Source organism: Melozone crissalis, unplaced genomic scaffold, assembly GCF_028551555.1.
Source record: "Melozone crissalis strain CALT ecotype California unplaced genomic scaffold, PUWL_Pcris_2 ptg000063l_1, whole genome shotgun sequence".
NCBI lineage: Eukaryota > Metazoa > Chordata > Aves > Passeriformes > Passerellidae > Melozone > Melozone crissalis.
This window is the reverse complement of record NW_026535841.1, coordinates 13,132,847-13,158,087: the sequence shown is the minus strand read 5'-3', so window position 1 is coordinate 13,158,087 and position 25,241 is coordinate 13,132,847. Positions and strand designations below refer to the sequence as shown.

General features: G+C 41.0%; 1 protein-coding gene across 4 annotated transcripts; it reads left to right on the top strand.

The window, feature by feature from the left end:
- The first annotated feature begins 228 nt into the window (after positions 1 to 228).
- MPHOSPH9 (M-phase phosphoprotein 9) lies at positions 229 to 23,650 on the top strand. Of its 4 annotated transcripts, none has more exons than XM_054288603.1 (24): positions 229 to 348; positions 2,710 to 2,842; positions 3,075 to 3,225; positions 4,425 to 4,514; positions 7,287 to 7,753; positions 8,001 to 8,124; positions 8,781 to 8,871; positions 10,072 to 10,178; positions 10,551 to 10,676; positions 11,438 to 11,874; positions 12,527 to 12,685; positions 13,594 to 13,681; positions 14,565 to 14,780; positions 15,609 to 15,656; positions 16,022 to 16,086; positions 16,518 to 16,622; positions 18,120 to 18,257; positions 18,401 to 18,576; positions 19,303 to 19,467; positions 19,784 to 19,904; positions 20,216 to 20,319; positions 21,133 to 21,341; positions 21,687 to 21,755; positions 22,656 to 23,650. In XM_054288603.1, the coding sequence occupies exons 2-24, from the start codon at positions 2,736 to 2,738 to the stop codon at positions 22,755 to 22,757; spliced, it is 3,465 nt and encodes a 1,154-aa protein (XP_054144578.1). In that variant the 5' UTR covers positions 229 to 348; positions 2,710 to 2,735; the 3' UTR covers positions 22,758 to 23,650. The 4 variants fall into 4 exon arrangements, with proteins under 4 accessions (XP_054144578.1, XP_054144581.1, XP_054144580.1 ...); XM_054288605.1 differs by lacking the exon at positions 229 to 348 and adding an exon at positions 609 to 656; XM_054288604.1 differs by lacking the exon at positions 229 to 348 and adding an exon at positions 622 to 670.
- Positions 23,651 to 25,241: the final 1,591 nt, after the last annotated feature.

The window sequence follows — 25,241 nt, the reverse complement described above, 5'->3', positions numbered from 1 at the left end:
GGTGCTGCCGGACTGATTGGCACGCGGAGCGGCCAATCGCCGCGCGAGATGGGCGGGGATTGCGCTCGCCCTCCAATCGGTTCTCTCGGGGAACGGCGCCGCGGCGCGCGCCGCTCCCCTGGCGGCGGCGCGCGGGCTTTGCCGCGCAGCGAATCAGCGCGGGAGGCGCGCGCTCGAGGCGGCCAATCACAGGGCCGGGCTCAGTGCGGAGCGCCCTCTACCCCCGTCCCCACGTTCGAAACTCCCGGCCGCCACTCGCCGGGCGGGCGGTGCAGGGCCGCTCCGTTCGTCGTTTCACGGCCGCGGGAGGAGGCGGCTGCCGGGCGCCGTGGGCTCCCAGCGATGCGGGTATGAACCGAGCGGGCCCGCGGGCAGCCGGCGGGGTTAGCACCGCCGCGCTTGGCCGGGTCCCTGCGCCCCATCCCGGAGCAGCGAGGCCGCCCCCAGCGCTCCGCCCCTTTCCCCCAGAGTGACGGGCGGTGCAGCCAATCGGAGGCGGCGGCGCTGTCAACATCGCGGAGCGCGAGGAGCGGCCGCCCAATGAGAGCGCAGGGGCGGGGCTTGGCCTGAGCGGGGCGGGGCGGCGGAGCCGCTGGGGGGGGGCCCTGGTGAAGGGACGGGGCCGTGGAGGGGCCGCGCCGAGTGAGGGCTGGCATGTGAGGGGTGACATGTGAGGGGCCCGGGCACCGCGGGGCGAGCGTGGCGCTGGCGAGCGGACGGGGCGCACGCGGAGCCGGGGAGGGAGTTACGGACCGACGGGAGGCGGCCCCGAGGGAGCGGACGTGGAAGAGGGGTCCCTGCGGGGGCCGAGCCCTCGGGGCCCGGGCGGCTCCCGCAGGCGCTGCAGCCCCGGGCTCGTTGTGCCCTCTGAGGGTCCCTCAAGGTCCGTGGGGAGGTGGGGCCTGGCCGCGGGCACCGAGCGCCCCCGGCACCGCTGAGGGATCGGGAGGAGTCGGGTCTGGCTCAGGAAGCGCTGCAGAACCTCACGGGCTCTGTGTTGGCGTTTGCACCGAAGTCAGCGCCGATATTTCTGAGTTACAAACACCTCGCCGATTGTATTTTCCCAGCCGTGCCCCTTTCCGCAGCTGCATGGCCGTGTAAGCACCGCGCTGTGCTATGCTGTGCAGTGGGATCCATGGATGACAGCGCTCCCGCAGCGCAGTTCCAGCTCGCTAATATTTTTTTTATCGAGAGGAGACTTCTAATGAGGTTATGAAACGAGCCTGTGTCACAGCTAAGTCCCACCCATTTGCTGTGCTGCCGAGATAGGCCACCCATGATTCCATCCTGGGGATTCGGGGGGACTGATGCCGCCCCCATCCCCTGCTCAGTGACACTCCCAGCCCCTGCCATCGCTGTCAGCTCAGCAGCTGATAACCTCCAAGTTTTGCAGGCTTCTGACCGCTAGAAAAAGAAGAAAGCCATGGGTTTTGTCTTCTTTTCTTTATCCCACAAAGCTCTGCCCGAGGGGTGTGTGTGTCTGTGATAATTTCCTTCCAATTCTGGCATTTTCAGCCCTACCCAGAGGAGATAGTGAGTGAGTACCCAGAAAACATTTCTGCTAAAGCCAAGCAGGCTTCAGTAAAACAGAGGAAAATAGGGCACCTGTCAGTTAGTTTTCTTCTGGTGAAAATATATTATACTTCTGAAATTATTTGAGATACATCTCCAAGAACTTGCAAATAATGCAAACTTGAGTCTGTAAAACCCATCGGCCCTGTAAAGAGGAATGGTCATGCTTTGGTGTTGTGCTTCTTCAAGGCAGCAGGAATTTATTCTTAGCATTACCAGACTGCCAAGATGATATTTCTTAATGTCTCTTTTTGCTCTCCATCCATGACATGATCATAAGGTTTTTCTTTAGTGTTAGAACACAGGCTGAATTCACCAGGGTGTACAACATGCTGAAATAAGCCCTGTGTAAGAACTGGTTAATTAATTATTTCAAGGGTTTTCTTAGTGAAAGTGCAAACTTTCACTAGAAAGTGAAGAATATTTTAGTCTCTCTACAGCCAGTCTGCTGTAAGACTGTGGCCCAAGTATTGTGTGTTTATTTATTTATGATGCTTTCAGTTAACCAGCTGCTGTTTTCATCCACTGTGGGATTCCTGTTTGACTCCTTTTTTTGTTGTTTTATTAATCGGTCAGAAATGTAGCTCAGTTTTTAAGCCTTCTGAATTAATGTTACATAATAACAGTGGAACAAGTGATCTGTGAAAAAAGTAAGCCAAATATTACACACAGAAATGGCAGAATTGGTTGACCCCAGTCTAAGTCAGCTGATCTCAGTTTTATTATTTTTGATGAGTGTGTTTCTTACAGTGAGGGTTCAGATCTTCAATCACATCTAAATACATCAATAATAGGAGATTTCACACCTTGCACATGGTCTGTGGAGCCCCAGATTTAAAGAAAACAACCAATCAGACCCTGATAACCTGGTTTTACGTGGAATGTTTTGCATTCAGCCTCCTTTCCAGCCTGCCTGGATGTGTTGGGAATCCTTGGACCTGTGGGAGGCCCAAGGCTGAGTGAGCAGTTCCTGCTTGCAGGGTGGCCCAGGAAAAGGGAGAAGCCTGGTTGTAGAATATTTGCACTTTTTGGGATGGTTTGGCTGAAACAAATGTCTCTCCAATTCTATTTCTTCACACAATAAAGTCAAATGTTTTTTAAATAAAGAGAGTGATGTTTATTTCTCTCTGTTTTCAGGGTAATGTCTTACCTGGGACTGAGATATGGAAAACAGCGATGTAGTGAATCCTGTACAAGAACCCCCCTTGTGCTCTGCAGACTGTGATGGCAGAAACCCCCCCAGCTCTGTCTGCAACTTGAATTCCAACAGGTAATGTGCTGAAGCAATCACTAACAATTACTTTCATTATTTTGGTTCTGCTTAGTTAGCATCCCTTCACAGTAATATTGGTGTTAAAGTGAAATTTTTATTTCAGCATGGTGGGAGTCCTAAATTGAGTGTATCATTCTGGCAGTCTGGCAGGTGTAGGGTATTGTTTGGGCCACTGTGTTGCACACCTGACACAATAAATAATTGAGCTGTTTTCTTTGTGTTTCTCCAGAGGTCCTTCATCCAATCCCTGTGGAGTTTCTGGTTACTCAGGGAATACCAGGTCCTCATTAAAGCCTGGTTCTGTTGAGCTGCTTGCCTCCTTTATGCAAGATATCCAGAACATTGGACATGCTAACTCGGAAATTGTGAGGAACTGTGAGGTATTTGATATTAAATTTTATTTTTTAAAAGTGATATTAATGTATTTGCTTTGCATTTTGGAAGACAAATCTGTGATTCAATTCAGCAGCAAGATCTGGGTTTATTCTTAATGATGGGAGAGATCCTTTACAGTAAATGAGCTAATCACCTGGCTGGATTTTACTGCAATTTTATTTCAGTGTTTTACAATAATTTGTCTTTATATCTTGGTGTTTTATCATATAATAATATTATATTAATAATATATATTGTAATATAATATGGATCAGAACATTTTTTCCCAAAGTTACAATAAAGGTAGCAAGCTTTTGAACTGAAAAAATTTAAACCATTAAAACTGTATTACATCAAAATGGTCTGAAATGATCCTAGAATTTAGAAGGTTTTTTTTCTAAAAATGGTTCTGTTTTGCTTGACTTATTTATATAATCCATTTGTAAAGATGTGTAGGTGATTAATTTGTTTCCAGATTTAAACCAATGCAAAAATAATGATGTAGTTTCAATGAACTAATTCTCCCAAACGCTTTTTGGAATTTTTTTGTCCTTTGTATTTTCAATTTTATCGGTATATTTGGTTATCATAAGGAGCATCAGTTTTGCCCACCATGGGCTTGTTCTTGCAGATTTTGGAGCTCCCTGGCTGGGATCCATCCAAGTGTGTGTTGACAGATGCTTAATTTGGGTTCTCTTTAACACCTCCAGGAACAGAATATTGATGTGTGTCCCGTGCCCTGTGCTTCAAGCACCAGCTCCATAAACATTAACATAAAATAGTTTTTAAACATCAGATTTTGCCATGTTTCAGGAATGCTGTGTATTTGATCTTTTAAAAAATTATCTCTTAGTTTCCGTGACATAATTATGCATCCTGGCCTTTAGCTGGATTGCTGGGTGGAGGAGTTTCTTACTGAAGGGTGTTTAATTCTCAATTTTAGAATTGCCTGTAATTAAAGGAAGTGGAATCAACCTTTCCAGAATCTGACTGTTCTTTGCTGGCAGTTGTTCCTACTTTTGGTTCCCAGTGATTGGCATGGTGGGGGCTGAATGTGCTGTGGGATGGGCACCCACAGTGCTGTTCCTCAACTTTGGATTATGCCAACACCCAGGGACAGGATTGCAAAGCTGTTTGCAGCCAGAGAAAAGGTAAGAGGTGCAATATTTCTGTGCTTTAATTATTGCACTTTGTGATTTAACAGACAAGGTGGATACAGCTTCTGAGACTGGTAGAAAAACAATGCCAGGAACAAATAAATGCCCAGCAAGAGCAGTTCCACCATCAAATCCAAGTAAGTAACGACTGTTCATGGAGCTTGATAAAGCTTAATTATTTTTTTCTCCCTCCAAAACAATGCAGAGAGGCAGTTAATGGCAGTGGATGCTGTTTAAAGGGAGCATATTTGAGACAGCCTTGGTTAATTAACAAAGCAACTGTTAGGAACCATTTCAGGAGTGATTTGTGGATTATTTGTTTTCAATTATTTTGTTTTCACAAACATTTGGTTCAGAATGCTCACCTGATAATGGTATTTTGTAGGCACAAGGTTTTTATGAACTGTTAGACTGTATAATTTCTGATTTTGAGACAATATAGCTTTATTTTCATTTAAAAAAATATACAGCTTATCATCCCCTCATCCATAGAGTATCTAGCCCAGGAAAACCATCACTGTAATAGCTGAACACCTATCTCACCTTCAACTGAAGAGTTTCTTTTCTAAGAATGAAAAACAATCCCTGTGAAGGTTCATATTTTTGCTGAACCTATTTATCCATTAGAACAGAAGCAATGTATATGTATATATAACAGACAATGAAACTATAATTATATAATGCTTAATATCTTCATCATTTTGGTTGCTGTTTTTCCCTTCCCTTTCCTGATGCCCTCCACACTAGTAGTAATCAGCAGTTCCTGAACTGAATTACCAAGAGGTACTGTCCTTTTATCCTATCTGCTGTTTCTCCTGCCTCACCTTCCCCCTCCCTCCCATCTTGTTATTTCCCTGTTTCCTTACCCTTGTTTTTCCTTCCTCTTACTGTAGTGGTTTGATTCACTTGTTGCTGATCATGGTCTTTACTAATCCATTGTGTTGGCTTTGCTGGTTTTTGTCTTTTTTAATAGGAAAGGCTACCTCTGGAAGAGCTGAGGGTCAGCAGGGCTTTCTCACTGCACGGGGTGCCACACTAAACACAGAATCAGCAGCTAGAACTGAGCTATTTATGCAGTAAATAAAATAGATGGGAATTTGCTTTTTGTGGTAGAAAAGCAAGGTGCTGGATCAGCACTGACATGACTCTGAGATAAGGTTTGCTCCATGCTGGGTTTCAAGACCAACTACATAAAAATCTCCATCCTTGTGAGAACAGGGATAAAAACCCTTGAGTTCCTTCTGGAATCAGTGGGGGCAGCCCTTGGCTTATGTGATCTATACAAAAAACCATAACTGTGCCAGGGACAAGCTGGATCATCCCAAGATCAGACTTTATCAAAGAGATTATAAAACCAAAATTACAATCCCAAAACTGTAGAAAGCACATCTTATTTTTCCCTTTTTTTTTTCATCTCTTGCAGTCATTTTTGACTGTGCAAAAAGAGGTAAAAAAGCAATTTAATTGGAATAGGAGCCTTTCAGTTTTCCTGCACAGGGTATTAGTGACAAAGATTGAATGTCAGCAGTGAATCTGATCTTCTCTCCCCCCACTCCAGTTCTGTTCTTTCCCTTCTTTTCTCCCTTCCCTACCTTCTTGACAGCTGGATTACAGAACTTAAATACAAATGATTGCTGCAGTCATGATTGAAATCATTAGCAGAACACAAAACTTTGTAGTGGAAGGAAATTCATCCCAAGTTTTTTGTTTGTTTATTATTTTTGGCAGGGAAAGGCTGAACTGAAATTCAGTTGTTTGTTCTGTTACAAGTTAATAAAAAATCTGAGGCTTGATCCTGACTAGCATTACATGTAGGTTCCTCTGAAATTAAGTATTCTTTTTTATTTCTTACTTTGAGAGAACAAATCATTTTTGTTCAATTTGTTCTCTCCAGTTGCTATTCACATGTGAGTAATGTACTGTAGTTCTGTGAAAAAACACAAGTTCCATGTTCTTAAAATTATTGCAAGTTTTTTCCTTCTTCCTTTCCTGAGGGAATTAGTTTGAAATATATTCTTGAAAACAATTCTGTGCTCTGTCCTGTCATGTGCAAGAGTTGTGTACTCCTGCAGTTCAGTAATCTCAGTTGAACTCTGCAGAAGTGCTGGCCACAGGCGCAAATGTGAAATCTCTTCACAGCCCTTGGCAAAAGCATTAATTATTTCTCAGAGCTGTTTCAGTATTTCCAGAGCACAGCTGTAAAACTTAGAACTTCAAAAATTACTGACCTAATATATTGAAATAAGTCTTGTAGAGTAAAGAGAAAGTGACCTGTTAAATGTAGTGATGCAGTTTTGGGTTTGCTCCACTCCATCAGCCACCAAAACAATCAGAAGGTAGAACTTTGTACCATTTGAACCTAACAGCATAATATCCAAATTGGGTGTTTTAAAGTTGAGTTTTATGCAATAATCTTGCAGAGGTACATTATTCCTATTCTCATGATAGAGTAATGGTTAATTCTTCCATCAAAGCATCCTTGCAGTCTTTAAAAATGTGTATCCAAGTGAAAAAGTGTTTCAGACCTAAATTTAGCCCAACACCTGGATAGTTTGTATTTCTTTAGCAGGTCGGTAGGTAACTGTAGTTCTGAGGTAATTAGTGATACATTCATGCATGTTTTTTACATGAATAAATGACTACCGAGACTTGTAATTCACTGCATGGAATTCAGGATTGTTCCCATGGACATTTTACTGTTCTTTTTACTGTTTTATTTATATTTACTGTTATGCACAGTATGTATTTATCTACTTTATGCATGAGATGTCTGCACATGAAAACTTGGAGCTATATGGAATAAATACTCTAAATCTCCCGCTAATAACACGAATGGAAGATGCATCTAAACAGGGGTGTGACTTCAGGCAGGATCTGATGGGAATTGTCCCTTTTCCCCCCCTGTGCAGCTGATTCAGGATGAGATAAAGCAGCTGGTGAGGTTGCAGAGCAGCAGCTGGGCCGGGGGCCGGGCTGTGCCCTCCCTGCCCGGCCCCATGGGGATGTGCTCGGAGGCGCTGGAGGAGCGGGAGAGCCTGGGGAGGCACCTGGCAGCCGGAGAGGGGGAGAGCCCGGCCGGGGCCGCGGGGCTGCCGCGGGGATGTGCGGCCAGAGAGGGCTCCGTGAACAGCGACAGCTCCATGAACAGCGGCTACGGCTCCCTGTCCGCCGAGCCGAGCCCGGCCCTGCCCGGGCCCTGCCCGGCACAGCCTCCCCCCGGGCCGCGGCTGCACGGGGGCGGCCCTCAGAGCCAGGGAGAGCCGCCAGCACAAACAGCAGAGGAGAGTCCTCCATCCGCAAGGGGGGATAGCTTGGTCTTTCCTGCTGGCTTGGAGCATAAAGCTGATGAAGATCATCCATGTGGGAAAAAAGCCAGGTAAGTGATAAACTTTCTAATTATGGTAATTTATTATAGACGATCCCCATTCAGTAAAAGCTGCTGGTCACTGGGGGCATGTCTGAGTTGAATGGAACCTCTGGATGTTCTGCTGCTTGATAGATAAATATATTTATTTAGCTTGATGTTTCTGAGTGATGCAGGTCTGCATCTCCAGTGTTTAGCTGTTGTAGATACGCTTTAATGTATTTCCCCTAAATATATGTGTGTGTTTCTTACCATCCAGTAAATCTTTAACATCATGGGCACAAAAGTTGAAACAAACCCAACCAAAAAGAGTAACTGCAGATGAAGGATGTGTGAACTCTATGCAAGAAAATGAGAGAGTGAAGAGATTACCACTTGACAATGTAAGTCTCTTTTTAATTCATTATGTTTTTCTAATGCTATTCTTGGAACTGGTATTTTTTCAGAGTTACAGCATGTTCTCATTCAGCATATACTTTCATATTTTAAGCATTTGAGTTCCCATTCATATTTAAAGTTCATGTGGGCAAAGTTTACTTTTTGGATCATTCCATACTTAGGCACAGAGCTATTTTGGTTTATTTTATTCATTACCTAATTTTTGTCTTAACACCTCCCTGAGTGGCACATGTTCTCTCCTTGTAGAGATAATGGCCACACTCTCAGCTGAGGCTTCAGGTCATGGCAATTTATTGTGTCCTGTAATTTTGAAGGATCTTTGATTTCAGCTGATGATGCCTCTTCTGGCACACAGGATTCTTTGTGTGTTAAGGCATTAACCACTTTGCTCAGGACAAAAACACAGGCACGTCTTAGGAAACATCAGTTTAATTATGTGGCTTAGCTTAGTTCCACTTTTGGCTATGATTACCCTCAATATAAATTCTGTAGGTTTGGATCATGCTGTGTAATTGTATTTAATGTCTTTGCTTAAAAAGACGAATAACATTTGTATGCAATTTTAAACATTATACCTTTGCTTTTTTTTTCCTTGCCTCGTGATTTTCCTTCTGAATTTGTTTTTCCATTGTAATTTTAGACAAACCTTACTGATGCTGCTTCGCCACCATACACTTTTTACCTCAATCAACCCAAAGAAAGTCCAAATTCTGTAGTGTCAGAAGCTTCAGGTATAGTTAATTTCTTGTACATAAATTCCCTTTCTTTTAAATTCTCCTTTTTAAAACTCTTACTGGAATGCATCTCCAATAACTTCAGGGAGGTGAGGAGGATTTAAGCACTGACAGGCTTTGCTATAGCATTAATTCTGCTTCTTGCTCCTGTTTTCAAACTGATGGCAGCTCCTGTGTCTTGCTGCTGGCAGATGTAGGACATGCAGCAGTTGGGATGTTTTTCCAAATTTCTCAGCATTTCAAAGCTGAACGTTGTGTTTAAAGCTGTTTCATAATGGAATTACTGTTAATATCATGGTAGGATAGGAAACATTAGCATCAATGGTGTGGTAATTACAGGAGTTCATGGTAATAGAGGCAGAATTCCTTTAAGCCAAGGGCATGATTCTATAACTGAGTAAATAGACAAGAACAGAATAATGCAGTGTGTAACCTGGTGATTCTTTAATTTGGGGGAGAGTTGCTTTTTTGTGTTTTGGTAAGGTTTGGCTTTGTTGTTTTGGGGGTGTGTGTGAGGGGTGGTTGGTGGTGGATTTGTATGGGTTTGGGGGTTGTGGTTATTGGGGTTTTTTATCAAAGCCAGACAACTAATTCACATATTTTGATCATAACAGGGTGGATTCATTTCAGTAACAAACAGGGGCACAGAGATGCAGGCCTGCAAACTGTGTATAATTGTTGCTTCTTCACAAGCCACTGAGAGAGGGACACATTTAAGAGATTGGAGTGGGATTGAGGCTGTGTCTGTTCCTCTTGTGCCATCCCTCTTAGTCCTGGTAGTTTGTCTTTGCCTGCTGCACAGAGTGAAGAGTTTGTAATAGCAGGTGGGATTGTTCCTTGGGTGGTGCCAGTTTTAAGTGCTATACTGGAATCGTTAGAAATGTAAGTTCATGGTAAATGAGGATTTGCCCCTTGAACACCAAATCTATGTGTTTTAACTGATTTATAGCTTTTGTCCCTGGTGCTTTATGATGTGAGACTGATTATGTTGCCTGTGCTTTGCATTGAGATTTTTCTAACTCCTGGCCTGGTAACAAATGTTCTAATGACATCCTTGAGCAATAAATGCAAATAACTACTGTACCATTCTTGTTACTGACCAAATAACATTTTACTAATGGGTTTTGGATTCCTGTTCTATAGCTGCCAGCTTGAAATCTGTAGAATTAGTTTTCATCTGGTATTTTTTTTCATCAGGACTTTCATACTGGAAGTTAGATGAAAAGGAGATGTATCACACTTTACCAGAGAATTTCAGAAGTGAGTTGCCTGATACTTTTGTGGAGAAAACATCACCAGTTCAGGTAAACTTTGTACACATTTAAAAGTTATTATGTAGTTGCTTTTTGTCTTTGCTGTTTGCCTGTGATGGAAAGAACCCTTTTGTTATCTCAGTCTTTCATATCCTGGCTCTTCATTATCCCTGCACCCCACTAACCTCCCTTGAAATTTACTGACCTTTTGTCCTTCAAAAGGAGCTGTGTATAGAAGATGAGAAGTGTCTAATTAGTATGTTAAAGGTGTATGTGCCTTGTTAGAAACCCTTTTTTAGCTTGAATGAAGCTGTGTGTTCTGAGCTGCTTTATTAGCTAAACCCACCCCAGAACTTGCTTATCTTTGTTGGGGGTGGAGTGTTGTGTTCAGAAAAAGTAATGTAGCAATTTTGCCTGTTGAAGTTGTCTTCTGCTGATGAAAGGAAGTTGTCATCACTGAAGGACATTTATCATAAAAGACAAAGGGAAAAGCAGCAGCTGCCAGACCAGAGTTTTATGCCTTCTTCCCAGCCAAGTCACCCACCAGAGGTAACATCAATTTCTTTATTCACGGATCAGTTGAGGATGTGTTGGGCTGGTTTCACACGGCTTGGCCCCTGCTGCCACCTCCAGTGTTGTGCTGGAACAGCAGTTTGAGCAGCTTGGGAAAGGATCCAGCTTGGAGGAACCTCCAGGAACAGCCTGAGCAGGGAAGAACCTTTGCTGCACAGCCTTGAGGATGCGGCAGGGACGGATCCGCTGCTGCTGGGGCTGCAGCTGCTGAGCTGCACCTGGAACTGCAGTGCCAGGGTCTGTTCCACCCATGGAACAGAACAGGCACAGCTTGTGGAAATGATTCTTTCTCATACCTGTTTTTTATATAGCTCTCAGTCCTGTACATAACCCAGGGATGGTGGCTGCTGTGTGACTGTACTGTTTAGGTAATTAATGAAATGCTTTTGTAACCCTGCAAGGTTATTGTTTCAACACACAGACAAAAATCTTTCAACTTGCATAACTGAAATTTCAGAGGTTTTCTAGAAAGCTACAGATCTTGGATATGTCCTTTATTAATGGAAACTTAGAAACTCAGTTTGCAATTATTGGGAATGTGTATTGTTATTGGGAATGTGTATTGTCATTACAGTGTTGCAGAACTGACATTTTATTTGTCACTTCCAAATGATTGTAATAATATTCAATATAATACTTACAGTATGGTGTATGGTTTATTGATGCCTTGAGATAAATCTTGTTCTTGTAAATGGAGTTAAATCACAATTTTTTTAGCATTGTAACTTATTTCCTAGATTTTGACGTTGGACCCAACCCTGCATATGAAGCCAGGCCAGCAGAACCAGGGACTCAGTTTTTCCAGGACTCCTGCAGACTCTGCTCCCTTTTCTCCAGACTCTATGGCAGAGCCCGGATTTCCAAGTCATTGTGACACAGACTCTTTTTCACAGACAAGTCATTCACCTCAGCTGGATGATTCTCCAACACACCCTGCCAGCAGCAGAGCTGTGCACTTGGACCTGTGGAGAAATCACCCATTCCAGAGTGAACACAGGGCCAGCTCTCCCTTCCCAGTGGCTCCCAGGAATGCTGACAATGACCATTCTGTCAACACTGAAGAGGAAGAAACACTGACTCTAACTCCATCTTCTCTTACTCAGTGTGCTGACAGCAGTTTGCCAGATTGCAGCCTTTCAGTGGCATCTCTTGAGGATCCTGTGGTAATGTCAAAGTAAGTAACTTTTTCTTTTTTAAAAGTCAAAAGTTTGGTGCTTTCATGAAAGGAATGAAACAATAATAGTGAGCCAAACAAAATATGTGAGTTCTCTTGGTCGTGTCTCTTTATACATAAAAATAAAAATACATCCTTTCTCATAGGCTGTGTGAGGGAGTCCATTTAGGCAGAGAATTTCAAAGTTCTGAGAAGGGGGATTTTTTTCCTCTTTAGAATCAAATGCAGAGCTGCACAGAATTTACTGTGCTTAGGAAAAATAAATATCCTCCATTCGCTATTGAAGCTCTGATGATTTGTACTGGACAAGCAGACAGGGCATTTATTCCATGTATGAGGGCTTGTAAAAAGTAAAGCTTTATTTTGTATTTTTATATTTATTTGTATATAATAATCATATATACCTGTATATATACTTATATACCTGTATGTATTTGTATATAATAATCATAATATTTATCTCTATTAATATGAAGACTTCTCTGCCTTAGATGACAAAGCTGTCTTTGCTTTAGGTTGAATGCAAATAGAGTTTTGTAAGAGACATTTATGTGCTGAGTTCATTATGTCCAAATGAATCCAGAATCCACAAATTAATCCACATGATCATGTGGATGGCTGGAATTTTCTACAATTCCTATATTGAAAATAGGATTAGGCAGAGCCTGAGGGAGAAGCACGCCCGACACATCGCTGATCTACGAGCTTACTATGACTCTGAGATCCAGAGCCTGAAACAGCAGCTGGAGTCCAGCCACAGAACTGCTGCATCTGAGGAGCTGAAGAAAATCAATCAGAGCCTTGCTGACAGGTACTGTTTGTCCTTCCTGTCTTTCTCTTTAGGTGGTGCTCTGTATATTTTAAAGACTGTGTATCCTTGTTTGGAGTGTCTCAAACAGTTTATGTCCCTCTTCAGTTCTGAAGATTTCATGTCTCTATGATATTAATATTTCCCTGTTAAATATAAATTTTGCATTGTTTAATGCAGTTGCTAAGCTGTGGCTGCCCCATCCCTGGCTAAGGGGTTGGACAGGGCCCTGAGCTGCCTCATCCTGTGGAAGATGTCCCTGCTCTTGGCAGAGGGGTTGGAACTGGATGAGCTTTAAGGTCCCTTCCAACTCAAACTATTCCATGTTTCTGTGGAGATCAGTTCACTGTTGTTGGACAGTAAATGTGGTGTTTGGACTTCAGTTCTTGTTTGATCTGTTTTTTCCTGGAGCCAGTGCAAGCTTTCTCAGGAATGGCTGGCAGGCAGAGGTCTGAGCAATTTGTAATGGAATGATTTGTGTTGGGAAGATTCTGCTCTCCTGTCATGCTGGTGAACATCATCCTCCTGTACCTTCCATGGTGACACAGGAGCAGTCCTGAGTTCATTGGTGCCTTTACCCTGGGGTCTGGGTGCCCCAGCTGTGCATTCCATTATCTACAGCTCGAGTGTTTGCTGTACAGAGAATGCTGATGTGATTTCTGTATAATTATTGCCAGTTAAAACACATATTGCACATTTAGACAGCTGAAATACTGCACAGAATTTATGTATTCCCAGGCCACCACAGCCCTTCTGAGCAGAGACACTGCTGGGGCTGAAAAATGTGGGAGGAGATCAAGGCTGGGCACCAAAATTTGTGGGGATGCTTGAGGAAGGGAATAAGGCTATAAAATGTAGGTTTATTATTTGAAAATTTCAAGATCTTGGTGTAATCTCTATGTTCTAAGCAGGTGTGACCAGTTAGATTCAGCTCTGAATGAAGCAAGTGCTCACATAAAAGCCCTTGAAAATAAGAATAATCAGCTAGAAAAGCAAGTGGTAAGTATCTGTTATTAGATCAAGTTGCTTTTTAAGTAAAAGGGTAAAAGAATGAACTTTTTCATTAATAAGTTGACCAGTGCTTCAATACTTTTTTTTGTTACTTTTAACCTTTCAACCTTTCCCTCGACATATAACATCAGTCCACATGTTACACAGTGACTTTCCTACCTGAGTTTCTTAGGATTCCCTACCTGAACCATCATCACTGTTGCTCATGAACTTTTTTCCAAATTAGCAGGGATCAAAGTCTAAGAGTGAAATACTGTGATGTGTTTATCCCATTCTTCTTTAAATTTTCTTTCTATCTTTCTTTTGTTTTAATTACTTTCTTATTAGATCAGTGATAAAAGAAATCTCACTTATGCTGGGGCAAAAATACTCTCTTTAGGTATATTTGCAGTTTTTCTAGCTGGGCCAGACCTGTTTGCTTGTGCATAAATTAATGCATAGCTGCATTAATTATTGGTCAAATCAATTAATTATTATTCAACTAATTATTATTAGTCAAAACTCAGGACACTTTGTCATGACAGTTGAACTTTGTCATCAGAGTTAGACCCCTGCAGAGACTAATTCCACCTTCTTTAGGCATTTACCTATGCTGGGAAGTAAGTTAATCAGATGGATTGGAGGCCTCACCTCTAGATATTTAAAATCCTATAAAATAAATACATTTTGGGTGGGTTTAGTCTTCATTTTCATTCTTTCCAAGTCACAGAAATGAGCAAAAATCTTGTTCAGTTCATGTAAAGGCGTACCCTTGTTTTCTGTGCAGGCGATTTTAAGATAATTATTGAAATTTAAATAATCTTAGAAATAATTAATGTGCCAGGGAAAAAGAACGTTTCAAAGACTCTGAAGGATGCTTTGTGTCCTGCAGGCAGACTGGAGGGAGCGTTTCTGTGCCCTCAGTGACAGCTCCAAGGCCCTGCAGGAGCGGCTGGAGGAGATGCGCGCGAGCCACAAGGAGAAGGACAACGCCATCAGCCGCCTGCAGTCCCGCCTCAGGGAGCTCGAGGAGGCCTTTGAGAAGGCTTACAAGCTATCTGACAATAAAAACACCAGGCTCCAGGAAGAAAACAGAATGTTCCAAAATGTGAGTAAGGAAATGGGTTTTGGTGCTGGGAGGGGGATGACAGCAAGTCCAGGTGTGAGAAAGACTCGGAGTTTACAGCTGGGAAGTCTTAAGGCACAACAAGAAAACAGGAATTCCTCAGCTGACTCCTTACTAGGCTGGGTGTTGGAGGGCACTGTGGACCTAAAAAATACTTTAAAAAAAATTATTTTAGGCAGCAAGTGTATACTTGATAAGCTAATCTTTGCAATAGTCTGTCTCAGGAATTTTATTACTGTAGGTTGAAGATACAACATGAAATTTTAGAAAATAATTTTTCCTCTCTTAAGCTTGTTTGAGAGGGACTAAACTTTTCATGCCTCATCTCAACTTGCTAAAACTGTTCATTGTGCATGATTTTAGTCTGAATCTAAGGAATTGCTCCTCTGATTCTTTAGGAAGAGCTTTATGGAATGTTTAAATGGACTGGCAGAATGGGCATTAGCTGGAAAAGCTACTTCATGCTTTAACTTCTTTTTTAGAGTTGAAATTTCAAAAGACAAATTCACTTTTAAAGTCACTGAGGAACCTTAGTGGTTCATTCATTCAGTTTCTTTAGAGACAAATAATTTGAAAATTAGAAATACATTGTATAAGTAGCTCTGTCTCCTCTTGTCCTGTCTATAACTTTTTGTTCCAATTGGAAGATGATAAAAAGAACTTAACAAATACTATTAAAGTACATTTTGTATCCCCTGTAGAGCTTCTGCATGTGTTAGCCAAGCTGTTGAGATGATTTTACAGCAGCCAACAAAACTGTTAATTGACTGTGGTCTCACTGTGGGCTGGTGTTCTTTTGTTTTGTTTTAGCTTTTAGGAGAATACGAATCCCTTGGAAAAGAACATGAAAGAGTAAAGGTAGGCACACAGTGGATAATTAAAAACCCAAACATGCAAACTTTGTGATAATATTCCATGGAATTGGCTGAATTAACTTAAATATTTTGAAAAAGCTCAAACAGAAAGATCCATATTTATCTTTACTGATCACTTTCTTCTTCAGAGTCCTGGAGGGAAAAGGAAGGAAACTGGAATTTGTTATTTTTCAGTCATAGGCAGCAAAAATACTGCAAAGTCAAAGCTGAAGAAATTTAATGGACCCTTTGAACTAGGAAGGTGTAATTGATGTGTTGTTTCCAAGACTGATGTGGAGTTACTTGGGTTTTATTTAATGCACTTCTGCAGTTTCTGGACTTTTTACATTTTTCTTTTTATCCTTGTAGGATACATTAAATACAACTGAAAACAAATTGCTTGATGCAAACACAGAGATTTCTGATTTGAAAAGGTAACTGTGAAACTTATTATTGTTTTAACAATATGAAATACAAACTGTGGGCTAAATGTCTACTCCCAGAGTGTGAGGGCTGTAGATCTTTCAAGTTTAATCACATTTTATGAAGCATTTCATGTTGCTTCATGCTACTGGTACAAACTAAAAATCTCATTAATTTAGGATATGCATTTTTTTCTACTTCTCTCCTTCCTCAGCAATGTTGTCTGGTCCTGTCTTTCTGGCCAGATTACCTGATTTATTTAACTTCAAATTCCAATACATATTTATATCCATATTTAGATAGAGGTGCATAGACAGAAATGCAGCAGTTGCTCTTGTTCTCCTGCTTCATCCAGAATATCTGAATAAAATGAGCTAAACTATTAAGAAATGTGATGTTTCTTTTATGCTATTTAAATCATCTCCTAATGCATCTTTTTAAGGACAATTTTAAAACTTGAAGCTCAGCTCAAGCAGGTGGAACATGAAAATGCCCTGAAACTTCGCCATATAAGTGAAAATCGTTTCACAAGAACCTCTTGTGCCAAGTAAGTGACCATTAAGACATGAAAACAACGTGTTTTAGAATAGCTTTTAACATGTTTTGGCTAAAAATGGATCAAGATGAGGTCAGTCCATGGGCTGAACTGGATTAAACACATGTGATGTAATCCAGAGATTGGATGTGCCAAGAAATTAATAAATCCAACTGAATTCTCTGCTAATGTGTCTCTGCCTTGGCCAGCTGTCCCTGCTCTTCCCAAAGGAGTGTTTGCTGGGTCTGAACTGCTCAGCTGAATTCCCAACTCCACAAAGATCTTGGGAATTCCATCTGATAGTCCAGTTAGGCATTGGAGCTTTTCCTTGTGTGTCATTGGTTTGAAAGGCTGATTCCTGCTCAGTGTGGTTCTAAATAGGATTTGTGCAGGTAACCTGAGAGTAGAGGGGCAGTTCAGTCAGAATGAACACTCTGCTTTGAATTGGGATTTCTGTTAAAGAAATTCAAGTTGATCTGTGCTCTGCTTTTGTTTGTTTGAGGTTTTTTTATTACACTTGAAAGGTCTAAGAAGCTTTGTCCCCCCCTGGCCTGTTCAGGGTCTCTCCCATCTCAGCACTGATGCTGTGGAGCCCAAAATGACAATTAATGTGGTTTGGGGATGTCCATTTGGTGTATCTTGGGGAGATTTGAATTTTGATGATTATGAGGACAGAAATATTTATGTATTAATATATTAAAGGGACAGATTTCTGTTTAGAGCTCTTTTAATGAACAGAAAAAAGGAAGGCCTGGACATGGCAGCCCATGTTCATCAGGGAGGGGGGATGTAGGAGCCAATATGGATTTAGGAGTTAATCTGTCCCTAACTGATCCCACAGGCTCAAGGAAAGCTCATTCCAATTGAATGCCCAGCAGGAAAGATTTACAGAATTGTGCCTATAGTTCATAGCTTGGGTAAACAAATCCCTTTTTTCCTAATTATCTGCTTTCTTGTCTATAGAAATCAGATTTTTCTTTTGCTATCTCAAGATAATGATCTACTAATTGATACTTAGTTGATATTTATCCCTCTCAGGTCACCAACACTGGCTTTTTCTTGTTTTTTTGTTTTTTCTTTTTTATTTTTCTAATAATTGTTGTCCAAAGGAAAGCTGGGATCAGATGCTCTGAAGCACTGCAGTAATCTCCACCAAATGTTTTCATTTAATTAGTTGAGATCTACTTGCAACCCAAACCTGGGTCTGAGTAAGCAGCATTAAATTACACAAAGATCTTTGTGGAGCTCTGCATTCTGAGCATATTGTGTAATTTAGACTGAAACCTCAACATATAGCTTTTTTTTCCCCAAATATTCTATTTTTACCTTTCAAGCATGTTTTTAAAAGCAGTTACTTTTCCCACAGTATTTACAAGTTTATTGTATATTTGTTTCTGTTTACTGGAATAAATCACAGGTTTTTCTTAAAAAACAAAACAGAAGCAAACATAAACCCCCCCTCCCAAACTCCAAAGCCTTTAATAATTTTGAAGCTTTTTATTCCCACAGCAAGTTGGGAACTCCAGATGTCAGCAGGAGAAAGTGGTTGATACCAGGAGCTGAATATTCCATTTTCACTGGGCAGCCTTTGGAGGGCCAGGAGAGCCCCAAAGACAACAGGCTGGAAGAAACCTATATTCCTTCTAGGTGAGTTGGTTTCCTGAACTAAACTAAAATCTGAACTGAATTTCTCCATGCTTTTTGTTTATTCTGTTCATGTTTGGGTATATGAAATAAAATAAAAAACTTGATTTATTTTTTTTTTCCTTCCACACCTCACATTATTCAAGGCACCATTCTCCTCCTGAGAAAGACTCCTCACAGGAAGACTCTTCAACCAACACAATAGGAAAGAAAGAAAATGAGATGGCAGAAGCACCAATTCTAAAAGCCTTTAAAGAACTTGAAGAAGGAAAAATTCTTAAAGATTGGGGTACACAGACAGAAAAAGAAGATGCACCAGCTAGTAACTCTTATTTTTATATTCCTGAATGTGTCTTTACTGGCTTTTCTCTGTTTGCATGTCTTTTGGCTTTGGTATTCTCAGCATTCAAGTCCATCAGGATACAGTGGTGGGATAAAAGAGGTTTCGGCATGCAAAACTTGTGGGGTTTTCCTAAGAAAATTCAAAGTTGGATATCTTAGTGATTTGTTTAGAATAGGGGGAATGCAGAGGTTGTGGTTAGGTCTCAAGCTGAGGACTAGTTAATGTCCCCTTTTCTAAGAATATCTCAGTATTTGTAACCAGTTAATGGAGTCCTAACAAGGTCTGGCTGCTGTAAATCCATTCCAGTTTCCATGGTGTTTATGGGAATGGAACTGAGGAACTGGGACTGCCCTGAGCTGTAACAATGCTGATTTAGAGAAAACGCTGAGTCTTTCTTAAAATCTTGTGTTCTGGACCTCAGACAGGTCCTTCAGCCTTTCCCAAAAGATGCTTTTGTCCTGATTTCCACTGTTTCTCTGTTAAACAGTGTTACTCAGCGTAATTTCTCCCTCACACACTGCAAAGATCCTTTTTCATGACTTAAATGAAACATGAATTTCATGTTCTGTGAGTAGGAAGAGAGACTTGAGCAGAACAGCAAAATAACGTTGATGTGAGGGATAAAAAGCTCAGTTCGGGGGAATATTTGTGATTTCTTGTGTTGAAAATATTGATTAACATAAGAACTTTTTTTCTTTTCATTAGAACCATCAACTCGACGTCAGACTGTGGGGTTTGTTGAACCTTCCTTGGTTGCAAACAGATCTCCAGAGAAAGGGAGAGACCAGCACAGACCCAAACGGTTCAGCTCCCCCTCTGGCCAGAGGTCATCGTCCCTTCCTCCTGCCAACAGGAAATCCAGCACTCCCAGTCAGTGCCTTGCTCAGCCTTGCTTTGTGTCACTCAAAAAGCAGAATCTAATCATGAAAGGCTGCTCTAGAAGATGCAAAAATAGGGACAGGGTTTCTGCATTGTTCTGGCAGTCTGAAAAAATTCATGTCTGTAATCACGGAATATGTGAGAGTTCTAAGTTTATTTTCATTTTTGCATGTTGTGATGCACTTCTCATCTAATGTAGATAAACATGGAGACAGCTTTGAAGAGCACTCTTTAAGCTGCAAGCACATGAGTGGGAGGTACTGCACTGGGGAGTCTGAGGTACATAAACATACTTTGTCTTTTGCAGCAAGAAGAGAGATAATGTTGGCACCAGTGTCTGTGACATACAGCCCAAAACGATCTCCAAAGGAAAACCTCTCTCCTGGATTTAGCCATTTGCTCAGCAGAAATGAAAACACAGTGACAAGGTAGGAGTCTGGTGAATACAGTTGTGTTCTGATCATTTTTAGAGCAGCAGGATGTTTATCCAGGCTTAATGCTGCTGTTTCTTGTTCATTAAATGTCCTTGAAAATGAGTTGGGAAGATTTCTGAATATAAAGCTAAGTTTACTTTTTAAAATCTGGCCAGGAGAATCTAGAATGATTGAACAGGATTTAGAAGACTTAGTCTTCTAAAAAAATGGTTTTTATTCACCCAAAAGGTGAAAAAGTAGAAAAGAATGTATTGCTTGATACCTGACTTCTACCAAGTAATTGCTGTGTGCTTCCTCCTCTGTAGGTTTGATATACTTCTAGATGACCTGGAAACTGGTGCTACTTCTACTTTACAGCACAATAATCCAAGGAAAAGGCTCCAATTTCAGTCACTAGATGATGCAGAAGGTAATCTGTCAAAGTGGAGGGAAATTGTTCTTTATTTTTATACCATGATTCTTTCCACTGTGGTAGTAGCTGCCTAACTAGAAAGCTGACTCTTTACTCTTTGAAGCCCAACTTTTAAAAATCCTCTAAATCTTGCCTTATTCCTGTAGACAGAGAAATCCTGTCCATAAAATAATTTATTTTTGTGTATATGTGTGTGTGCACAAACACACTGGAACAAGAAAAATAATTAAATTGAGTAAGAAGGGCAATACATTTCCCTGTGCTTAACTCATTTATCCAATATATATCCTAGTGGGGGTCTATATTAAGATGTACACACTGAGTCAGACTAATAAAATCCTATTACTGAACTTTGCATTATGGACAGCAAAGAGTAACTAATAAAACCAGTTGTTTCAGATTTTTTTGAAATGATTGAAATTATTGATCTTTTCTCACCATGTTCTGCTTTTTGGTTTTATCCATGCTCTTATTCAGACTGGTGTTTGCATGACAACCAGTCAGCTTGGTGGTATTTAGAAATGTACCAGTAAAAGTAATTCCTAATTAGTACAACACAGGAATCTGGTTGTTAACCAAAAAATGTGCTGTGTTTCAAAGATCCCTTGAAAGATGACCCATACAAATGTTTTGCATTCCTTTGGGAAGCTGTTCAAGGCAAGGACTGAGGCTTTGCTCTTCCCTCTCCTCGGTTCATGCACTGCCAAAACCACACTGCTTGTGCTGCCATTGATTTCTTTTTCTGTCCTGTGTAACAATTTCCCAGGTAATTACAAAATAAATAGAACTATTCCACTGTCCTGTTGATAGGAAGGCAGCATTCAGGTGTCAGGCAGAGCCCCTGTACTGAATCTGTCAGTAATGGAATGAAGAAAGCAGCAGCAGCCTGGGAGGAGAGGAGCCAGAGACATGAGGCAGTGCAATCACCTTGTGAGGAAGACTTCAAGTACACAGCAAGGATTCCAACTCTGGCTGAAACCGAGAGGCTTTTTGATGAGCTGACTCACGAAAAGCAACAGGCAAAGATTATTTCTGTTTTCAAGTTGTGACAAATAGTAATTGTTCTGTGAGAGGTGAGGGATGGAGCCTTTTATCCGTGGAATGCGTGGCTGAAATTCATCCACAACCTCAGTGTCACATCAGGAATGTGCCATTGTCCTTCCCTGTCCCTAAATTCATTAAAGGAGAGTCCCTGTAACAAACCCAGTGTAGGTGGGGGTTGGCACAGTATTATGGTGTTAAAGAACAAAACTCTCCATGTAGCTGTAATCCATACACCTCACCTCTCCTTCTGTAAGAGGACTTAGGAAGGCTCATATTGGCTCTTGAAACTAATTTACAGCTGAAGTGTTTTCTGTTATTAGATTGAGGCTGCACTCAGCCGAATCCCTTGTTCTGGTGGAAGAATGACCTTGCAAGCAAGACTAAATCAGGTGAAAAAGCCTCTCTGAATCACTGTTCTCTTCTGTTCTTCCACAATTGAGAATACATAATGTAGAGGAAACATCCTCTGGGTAGTGAGCGTGATTACTGTGGGAATTTTTATGTTAGAGTTTTTATATTGTTTAATGTCTTCTATTTTTTGTACATGGGATGCATTTTGCCAAATTACTGCCAGAATAGTCTGTTCTTGTGCTAAAACTGAGAGGGAGATAAAGGCAATGCGTTAACAAAATGCAGTGACTATCAAATAGATCCCTGAAGCTGCAGAGAGGATGTTGTGCTGTAGGAGAAATTGAAAAGTTTAGTTTTTGTTTGATTGGATATTGTCTCTTTGAAAGTACAAAGTAAGAAGGTAAAAATAACTGGTTTAGGTGGAATACAGGGAGGTGCTTTCTGTGGAAAACTCTGCAGACTCTTTTAATAAAAACAAGTCTCAAAGTTGTCTTATAGAGGTCTCTGCAAAGCCTTCAACATCAGCATTTCCTGAATTGTGATCCCAGGGTCTGTTATCAATTCATCAATTTGAAATTAAAAGTGCATTCCAGTAAATCAATACTGCTACTTACTACAGTGATCAACTGTTTCCTAAACATGCCTAATATTCCTAAATATACCTAATATTCCTAATATTCAGCTTGTCTTAATTTTTGCCAGGTTTCTCTCATGGAGTTTTGTAAGTCATATGTTAAAAAAGCCAAAAAATACATAAAAATCACATGACAAGTTTGTGGGTCTGGCTCTGGTTTTTGGGTGATAACAATGCAGCTAAGGCCTCAAAAAAGATACCAGGAATATAGGAATGATAGCAATTTCCTAATTTTAGAAGGATCATTGGATTTCATGATATATTATTAATGCTTTTTGTTCTTTCTTTTAACTCCTCCTTTTAGGAAGCCCTGGAAGATCGTTTGGAAAGAATTAACAGAGATTTGGGGTTAATACGAATGACTCTGAAAAGATTTCATGTTTTGAGAACCTCTGCAAATCTTTGACAGTTCTCTCTTGACTGCAAATATACTTTTTTTTTGCACTAATATATAACGATGCACTCAGTAAATGCAAATTGTTTTGTATTTTTATAAACCCTGAAAAGTAGTTTTGCAACCATGTTACCCTTTACAAACAGCAATATTTTGTACTTCAAACAGCCACCTCTATTTTAAACGTATTTTGTTACACCTGAGAAATCAATGTTTATCCTGTATTGTAATATTTTTAGAAATATTAATTATTTTTAAATAGTGATATTCAATTTATAATAAGAAACGAAAAGGCAGCTTGTTTTCAGGAAAAAAAAAATGGTAGTGTTACCCTTTTGCACTTGGTTTTCCTCCACTATTTTATAAATATTTATGGTGTGATGTAAATATTAGCCAAGAGGAGATTTTGGACTTTAATACAAAAAGCAACATGAATTAACCTGTGTTAAAGGGAACCACTGTTCTGTGGTAAATCCTTTTAATTTCAACCTTTTCCATGGGTGTTTCTCATTGGGACAGAACTGTGAGCAATACTTGCACTGTGGCTGGCTGGGGCAGGAAAATCCTTCTGTGCTGGATGTGAAGCCTCCCAGCAGTGCCAGTGAGGGGTGTTGTGATACTGTGAGTGCCAGGATTCACCTGGCAGCAGCTCCTGCCTCCCAGTGAACAGCTCAGCTCCAGCTGACACTCCAGGACTGCAACTCCTTCCCTGAAGTTACTGGGTCCCTGTGCCAGGCTGGGTTTTGTGCCAGTGATCTGTTCGTGTACATTTCATGTATTTGTGAACATAAATTAATTTTTCTTGGTGGAAAAAATATATATTTGCCAGTTGACATATTGTTGCATTGCTGTCCAACATTGATATTTTGGTTTGTATTTTAATATTAAATAAATGTTTAATTAGATTCTTTCCTCCTGCCCAAGTACAGTAATAGGCTCTGGGATATTACATCAGAGATAATGTAGGTTTTAATCATATTGTGTGTTTCAAATTCTGCCCTTGTTCAAGATGTTTGGCCACCAATGATGTGATTACAGGGCCAGAATAGCTGTCATAAAGGAAGCTTGAGAAGGTCTGATTCTAAAATTAGAGTGCTGTGGTTTAAGATATTTGATGAGGAATTGTACAACCCATGCATGGTCTTTTCAGAAATTCTGTAGTTTTTGCAGCCCTGTGGGTACTTCAGTGCAAGATCAGAGCTGGGGAGAAGTCAAGGATGGGAGTTTCTTGTTTTCTCCTTTACTCTGAAATGCAGAAATTGGGTCTGAATGCTTGGAGAGGACAGTCTCCACAAACAGATGTACAATTCTGATGGCATTCCATGTTCTCACTGGTGATTTTTACTTAGAAGGAGTGGAGGGGTGGAAAAAATAATCTTTTCTTCCCTGTATAACTCTATTCAGCTGCAGCTTTCCCACTATTCTGTTATTAACAGGTACAATTTTAAAGCATTCTTCAGAAATATCAGTCAGCCAGCAGGATTTTTCCAAGGAATCCATCACAGGAACAATTCATGAGTCCAGTAATGGTCTTGTTTTCTTTCATCAGTGCTACAGCAAAACCAAAGAATTTTCCTGACAGACATGAGAGGCAAGTAGGTAAATCAGCTCAGCTCTTTGACTGCCTCTCCTTGTAACCTCCCTTCATCTCCACTCCATTCTCTCCAGCACTATTCATATTCATGGACTCTTTTTTATTACATCCAGAAAGCTGAATTGTGAGTCAGAATTTATTTTTTAATCAAAAGTCCTCCTCCATCTGTTGGAGCTCTTTAGGCTATTTCTGTTCTATTATAACACTGAAGGGAGGGGAAAAAGTGTTGCTTTGAGTAAACTTCTAGGCCAACCTTCTGAGATATGTGTGTGACCTGTGCAGTGTGGTGCCTTTGGCCTGATTCATCCGAGGGGCAGAGGCTCTGCAGTTCCAGATTAAATCAGTGGGAGGCCTGAATGCTCAGTGCTCCTGAAAATCACACCCGAAGCACCAAAAACTGGGACACAGGGAGCTTCACTGCCTGCCGGCCCTGCCCTTTGCTGGACATTGTCCTTTTGTTTTTAATCCCCTTTCAACTTCCTCTTAACCAGAAAATTGCCTTGTTCTCTCTTTGAGATCGCATAAGGATTTTCAGATAATCAGAGAGGCTTTTGCTTCCTCTGTGGAGGACTTTAGTCATCTTCCTCTCGTGTTTTCACCTGACACCTCCCAGCTATGTTGGTGTTTATCGCCTTTCCAGATCTACAAGGTCCTGCCTGGAGCCCCAGGCTCTGCTCTGCCTCAGTCTGCCCTTGCAAGACACTCCCAAGCATACTTTTCTCTATGACAATAAACATTTCAACTCCTACAGCTCTGAATTTGAACTTTGGAAAATAAAATTTGTTTGTTCGCATCTCTAGAAAGCAAATTTAAGAAGTTGTAGCTTTGATAGGTTTAGGCTGTAATGTGAACTAAAACTCAGTCTGGCAAAGCAGGGAGCAGTTACAAAGACAGTGCGAGTA

Excerpts from the sequence above, each read along its gene's own strand:
- MPHOSPH9 (XM_054288603.1), top strand. The coding sequence starts at position 2,736 with ATGGAAAACAGCGATGTAGTGAATCCTGTACAAGAACCCCCCTTGTGC. Across the intron at positions 8,872-10,071 it reads TGTAGTGTCAGAAGCTTCAG|GACTTTCATACTGGAAGTTA; the intron begins GTATAGTTAATT and ends TTTTTTCATCAG. Across the intron at positions 18,577-19,302 it reads AAAAGAAGATGCACCAGCTA|AACCATCAACTCGACGTCAG; the intron begins GTAACTCTTATT and ends TCTTTTCATTAG.